Source organism: Neomonachus schauinslandi, chromosome 16 (genome assembly GCF_002201575.2).
Source record: "Neomonachus schauinslandi chromosome 16, ASM220157v2, whole genome shotgun sequence".
NCBI classification, from domain to species: Eukaryota; Metazoa; Chordata; class Mammalia; order Carnivora; family Phocidae; genus Neomonachus; species Neomonachus schauinslandi.
The window spans coordinates 8,623,960-8,631,024 of record NC_058418.1 but is presented as its reverse complement, the minus strand read 5'-3'; the positions used below and the strand labels follow the sequence as shown (position 1 = coordinate 8,631,024).

At 57.7% G+C, this 7,065-nt stretch overlaps 1 protein-coding gene across 1 annotated transcript in view; it reads left to right on the top strand.

Moving 5' to 3' along the window:
* Positions 1–4,906: 4,906 nt before the first annotated feature.
* The window catches only part of NPAS1 (neuronal PAS domain protein 1), a 14,914-nt gene continuing 12,755 nt past the window's right edge, over positions 4,907–7,065 (top strand). Inside the window, exons 1-2 of the mRNA XM_021681184.1 lie at positions 4,907–5,028; positions 5,444–5,679. Coding sequence (XP_021536859.1) covers positions 4,907–5,028; positions 5,444–5,679 — 358 coding nt within the window. The remainder of the gene's footprint in view (positions 5,029–5,443; positions 5,680–7,065) is intronic.

Here is a 7,065-nt window from a genome sequence, read left to right as displayed (position 1 = left end):
TGGGGCACCCGGGTGGCTCGGTCGGTTAAGCGTCTGCCTTCAGCTCAGGTCAGGATCCCTCAATCCTGGGATCGAGTCCTGCATCGGGCTCCGTGCTCAGCAGGGGAGTCTGCTTCTCCCTCTCCCTCTGCCCCTTCCCTGGTTTGTGCTCTCTCTCACTCTCTCTCTTTCAAATAAATAAATAAATAAAATCTTTTTTTAAAAAAAGATTAAAACTATGCTCTCCACCTCCCAGTTGGGGGGAATAAGAATGTTTAAGTAGAAGTCATTGGAACACACACACACTACACTCTCAGTGCCCACCAAAATCCTTGTTCCTCTCCTTGATTTCCCCTGGTGACCAGGACCTCACCATCTCCCGAGGAGGTGTACTCTCCTTCCCATCTCTCCCACCCTGCTGCTTTGGGAGTAGTGGACCTTCAGTGCTTTGGGAAACGTCTTCAAAGTGGAGGTGGAGGAAGGCCATGGAGAGCCAGCGGGATGCAGCTGAGTGGTAGGGAGGCCAGGCTAGCAGAGGTGTTGGGTAGGAGACCATGAAGGTCTCAGCCACCCCAGTCTTAGGGTCCCCTACCATCTCTCTCCCCTCCCTCTTCAGGCCCCAGGTGCTAACTGCTCACTGCTTTGCCTACCCTAGGTGCTGCACCAGCCCTCTTGGGTTTCCCAAACCTTTGTCAAGAGCCCTTCATGAAATGCTCACTCCCAGTTGGAGGGCCCCTGCCTGATACACACACTGTGGCCCAGAAGCTATCCTGTTTCTTCAGAGCTGCCGAAGAGTGCAGATACCCCGGGGCCACGCACCCATTTCACAGATGGGAAACTGAGGCCCTTAGTGGTGTGCATATGAGTTTATCAGTGACTCTGAGTGGTGTACAGGTAAAAGGATTTTTGGTCTCAGGACTTCTCGACATTCTTAGGGAAGACCAAAGAGCTTCTATTTTTGACTGATAAACCATTATCAGACATTAAGATGGAGAATTTTTTAAAAGATGACATTTATTTTTAAACAGCAATAATAAACCTATTACCAGTTAACATTAATAACATTTTATGAAAAATATAATTTCAAAAATATATATATTTTCCAATACAAAACATTTTAGTGAGAGGAGGGTCATTATTTTGCACTTTTGCTAATGTCCGTAAGGTCTGGCATTATAGAAGACAGCCGGATCCTCAAGGCTGCTCCTGCATTGAGTCTGTTGCAATATCCCATGCTGTGCAGCTTCTGGAAAATTCCACCGGACGCTAGTGAGAGAATGAAGTGAAAAAAGACATAAAACGTCTCAGAATGAAAATCTGACCTTGCGGACCCCCTGAGAGGGTCTCAGGAACCAGTCCCCAGGTCACACTTAGAGAACTTCTGGATAAACTTATTTAATGCTCACAACCATGCTATGAGGTGTGTACTAGGTAAAAATATACCTCATTTTACAAAGAAAAATACTGAGGCCCAGAGAGGTGAAGTTCCTTGCCCAGAGTCACACAGGAGTTCGTGGCAGACCTGGGGTTTGAACCTCAGCAATCAGTCTCTTAACCTTGACAAACTCTGTGTGTATGTAATCATAAATCAATTGGGTAGCGTGAGTGCACCTCTCAAGGCCTGGGATAGCACCTGCCCAGGCCACACAGCCAGGAAGGGGTGTCAGGAGATAGAAGCCACTGATCTGATCTTGCATCCCTACCTGACACCCTCTCAAGTCTCTCTGGGGATAAATAGGAAAATATTACTGGCTGACAGACCAACATAACCAGGCTATATAGTCTCTCCATGCCTCCGTTTCCCTAGCTGTAAAATGGGCTTAGTAATAGAGCCCAGCTCAGAACCTTGCTATGGAGAAAAGAATGAGGGGAACATAAGTGATCCCTAAGCTGTTAACTGTGGTTATCATGCGCAGGTTGAAGAATGTTCCTATCAGGGGCACCTGGGTGGCTCAGTCAGTAGAGCATACTTTTTTTTTTTCTTAAGATTTTATTTATTTGTTTGTCAGACAGAGAGAGAGAGCACAAGCAGGGGGAGTGGCAGGCAAAGGGAGAAGTAGGCTCCCCGCTGAGCAAGGAGTCCGAAGCGAGACTCAATCCCAGGACCCTGGGATCATGACCCAAGCCAAAGGCAGACATGGTTAACAGACTGAGCCACCCAGGCGTCCCGAGCATACAACTCTTGACCTTGCAGTCACCACGCCGAGCGTAGAGCTTACTTTAAAAAAAAAAAGAAAAAGTGTTCCTATCGGCCAGTGCACAGGACTGTTCAGAGGTGTGTGCCTCAGTTTCTCCATCTGTCCAACCAGAGACAGATCCATGCCTGGTTGCCCAGGCCTCTCTGCCTGCCTGGCTCTCCCAAGACTCCATCTTCCTGCATTGCACTGGGGTCTTCTGGGAGGAGCTCAGATATTGGTGTTCCGTTCCCTCCCCCCCTCTGGGAGGGGAGGAGATAATGTCAGGAGTTAGTTGGGCAGTTAGGTAGTTAGGGTCAGGGTCCCCAACAAGAAAATACGGAATTCGGGGCAGTTAAAACAGCACTGACATCCTGTTTTGCAGCTTAGACAGGACCACGCTAGCATTGTGTTTTGCAGCCTTTGCAGAAATGACTTCTGCAAAACGTCCTAAAATAAAACAATTAACCACAAAGCATTTGTCACTATCACGAGCAAGGGGCGGTTAAGACATAAGCCCCCAGACGTCAGCCCTAAAGACCATCCCCAGGTAAGCATCAACCTAATACGTAGACAGAGAGCAATCAAAGCCCTGATTGGCACCACTCGGCACACCCCGGTTGCTTAAGATAGTTCCGCAAAAGAAGCTCATAAAAACCCCTAAACTTAGAAACTCCAAGGGCAGGTCCCTCTCGGGTCCCCTCCCTCTCCGGGAGCTTTGTACCATATTGCTCAATAAACTTTGCATCGCTGCCCATCAATCTTCGTCTAGTCTACCTCTTCATTTTTGGAAGCCGCGTGACCAAGGACCTCCGGCACTGAAGGAATAGAAATCCTGTAGCAATAAGACCCCAGGATCCTGCTCTCTGAAGGTATTCCGACACCTGCCTGGGTCCCAGTATCCTGGGAAAGGGTAGGTCCGGACGCCAAAGCCTGGCCTTATAAGGGGGGAGGTCTTGGGTGCGGGGGCCCCCTTCTTGTGGAGGGCATGCTCACACCCTGAAATTCTCTCCTGGGAAAGGAGGGTCTCGAACGCCTGGATTCGCATCCCTGGCGCGGGTACTGAAGGCTAAGTCTCCACCCCTACACGGGGTTTGGGTGTATGGATGCCCGCCTTGCCCGAGGGGCTGCTGGAGCTCGGGGTTCTCTTGGGGGACTAAGGTGCTAGCTCCTCCGTTTGGAGTATGGAGACTCCGGACGAGATGCGGAAGCCCCGGCTCCGAGGTTGTCATTCTGGTGGGAGGGGGCCGGACCCCCGAAGCTGCGGTGGGCGGAGCGGACTCGGGTTCCGGGGCCGCTCCAGAGTCCCTCGCTGGGAAGCCCCTACCACAGCAAAAGGCCGAAGAGGCTGTGGCGGGGGCCGGACCGAGGGGGCGGAGACTAGGTGGGCGGGGCTCCGCAGGCACCGCCCCCGCCTGCCGGCGCGGTCCGCGCGGCTCCCAAGTCTGCGAGGCCGCGGTGGGCGCGGAGAACGGAGCGCCACAGCCCGCGCGCCCCGCCGAGCCCGGCCTGCCCCGGGGTCTATGGGGCCACCCCTCTGCGCCGCCCGGCCGGCCCCACGCCGCGCCCGGAGCCTGCCCCGCGGCCAGGTAAGGGCGCTGTGGGTCCTGCGGGTCGGGGACGCCGGGAGGCAGGCAGGAGGGGCCAGGGAACTCCTGGGTCCTGGAGAAGCAGGGGGCTGGAACTCCAGTGTGCAGGGGCCTAGGGTATCAGGACGCCTGCATCCTGAGGTTGGGGGGGAAGGAGTACACGGATGTTTGGGTCCCGGAGGAATAGGGGGCTGGGTACCTGGACACCAAGGTCTAGGGCATCTGGACACCTGGCTGGAGAGTCTCGGGGGCGGCCTGGCTATTGGGGGCAGGGTGGGGGAGGGAATCCTTAATGCCTAGTCCCGGAGGAATGAAGACCTAATTGAACACGTTCCTGGTTCTGGAGGATCTGAGTACCAGGACACCTGGGCCCTGAGTGTCGGGTCGATCCTGCGGGCGTCCTCAGGCTGATGCTCTGGCCACTGCGTCGGGGGCTGTGGCTCGCACGCCCGGGTCTTCGGGAAGGAAGTTGTGGTTGAGGAGATTTGGCGGCCCGGACACATGGCCACACCCCAAGGGCCTGGGGGGGGGGGGTCCCTGGGCAGGGCATTGGGTGGGGTCCCTGCCCTCTGCCCCCCTTACCTCCTTAGCCCAACCAGGGAAATGGGCGCACCGCGGATGAGGGCAAACGGACTCCTGGGATGGGCTAAGAGAGCGGATCCCCGGGACAGAGGGCTCTCGGGGCAGGAGCCGGGCGCGCCTGGGCCCCGGCGAGGCGCCTGCCCCCCGCCCGCCCGGCTTGGGCATGCTTGGCACGCAGCGCGCGGGCCGGTCGGATCCGTATGCGCGCCGCGTGCGCCTATTGGTATGCGGGAGCCGGCCCGGCGCGGGCGTGAGGCGGCCGCGCTGGCGGGCGGCGCGGGGGAGGCGGCGGCGGCGGCGGCGGCGGGGCACGTCCTCGCCCCGAGCTTCGCCTGGGGCCGGGCAGGGTGAGAACAGCGGGCTCCGTCCCGGGGCCCCCGGGGAGGGGAAACTGAGGCACCATCCAGCCCCAGCTCCTTGCTGGGACCCCGAGCGCCGCACGGACCTCAGTTTCCCTAGCGGGTCTCCCGGGGGGGCCCCCTCGGGCACCGAGCGCTGCCTCCGGCTCCCTTCCGCGGCAGGAGACGCGGGTCTCGGGTCCCGCAGGCTGCTCTGAGCCCGTCTGAGGCCGCCCCCGCGGAGATGGCGGCCCCCTACCCCAGCAGTGGCGGCGGAGGCGAGGTCAAGTGCGGGGGAGGTCGTGGCCGCAGCGTCCCGTGGGACTTTCTGCCTGGGCTGGTGGTCAAGGCCCCGCCCGGACCCTGGTGAGCAAAGCCCCGCCCCTCGGGCCGTGGCCCCGCCCCCAAGGGCGTCCTGGGAGAATTCACACTCAGCTTGCTGCCCCGCCCTCCGGAGCGAGAATTTCTTACCCAGAGTAGCTCAACCTTTGTTCTACAAACAACCCCCACCGTGTTCCGTTCCTACCCCCCTTCCTCAGAGTCTACCCAACATTTAATTTCTCCCCTCTTCCACCTCCTTCTCCCCAGAATTTATTTACACCCCAGGTTCTGTCCCCACGGCCGGGTGCAGAATTCACACGCAGGTTCTGCCCCCACCTCCAGTGTTGAATCCACTTCTCACGTCCCGCCCGGTTCCGAGGCCCCGAGGGCGGGGCTCCCCCGGCCGCGGACCCCGGAGCCTCGCGGCCCCGCTGACGCCCCCTCCGCGCCGCCCGCCCAGCCTGCAGGCGCAGCGCAAGGAGAAGTCCCGGAATGCGGCGCGCTCGCGGCGCGGAAAGGAGAACCTGGAGTTCTTCGAGCTGGCCAAGCTGCTCCCGCTGCCCGGAGCCATCTCGAGCCAGCTGGACAAGGCGTCCATCGTGCGCCTCAGCGTCACCTACCTCCGCCTGCGCCGCTTCGCCGCCCTCGGGGCGCCGCCCTGGGGACTGCGGGCCGCGGGGCCACCGGCCGGCCTCGGTGAGTGCGCATGCGCGGGGTCGGGGGTCCCAATGCCCTTCCTCGGACCGGAGGGCCCTTGCCCAGTTCCTTGGCCGACAGCGAGCACGGGGTTGGAAGTCAGCCAGACCTTTTGTGTGCCCCAACCGGGTGACTTCTAGTCTCCAAGCCTCAGTCTATTCATCTGTAAAACGGGCACACGAGGTAGGGATGATTTCATGAATTCTGGCCCGACTAAGGGGCCCCCCCGCCCCGCAACACCAGGGATCCGACCACTAGCCAATGCTGTTATTTTTATTAGGGGAGATGAATCGTTATTATCACAAAAAAGGCCCGCAGCTCCATGGGCGGGACAGAGGGGGGCCCAGCCTGGGCCTCCCCATCCACTCATGGGCAAGAAACCCCCTCACTCAGACTTGAGGGGCCCCAGGGGGAGCACAAGGACTCTGGAGTCTGAATTCCCAGTTTGGGAAAGCGGGAGGGAGACAGTAGAAGCTGGCAGGTAAGATGGAGAGCTTCAGAAAGACTCTCCTGGGTCCTGTCCCCACTCGGCCACCCCCAGCGTTGTGACCCTCGGGCAGGCCACCTGACCTCTCTGTGCCTCACACATGAAACGGGAATCCTGATGAAAGTCCACAAGCACACCCAGAGGGCTGAGGTGAAAATCAACCAGGTGACGTGTGTAAAGACCCACGTGCTATCAATACGTAGTGACTCTTAGTGGTGACCCTGCAGAGTTGTTGGGGCCTGTGGTTTATTAAGCAGCTACTGTTTTGAGCCATCAGGATCCAGCCGTACACAGGCTTGATAAAAGCCCCCCACCCAAGACTGACATCCTAGTAGCCAAGACCCAATAATGAAGTAGAGAAGAGAAATGCAATCTAGGTTATGTGAAAAGATAGAAGAGGTAAAACACAGATACAGATAGCCAGCTAGCTCCTTTTATTAGAATTCAACTTTATTATTGATGGATACCTAGGAGTGTTATGTTATTGTTACCCTGACGTATTACTGCTTCTCGTTGTCAACGACAAGCAGACAATGAATCGTGTTAACCCGAGGTCGCAGGTGACCGGGCCGGGGCACCCCCGGCTACACTCCCCACCAGAGGAACGGGTGTCCTTAGGGTGAGGTTGGAGGGGCTCCAATTCCCCTCCTGCCCTGGTCCCAGGGGAGGGGGGGGGGGAGAGAAAATAGCATTGATTAAGCTCGCAATAAATCACCATTTAAATTTAAATAATCCGGCTTCCCAGGCGGTAATTAGTCGAATTGACTGGCGCCGAGAGAATGCCGCATTAGCGCCGCTGATTACTGTCATTACCGCGAACAACATGTGCGCCGGCGGGGGATAAACATCTTGTCTATTGTCCCGAACGCGGGGAGAGAAAGGGAGGGAGGGGGTGCCGA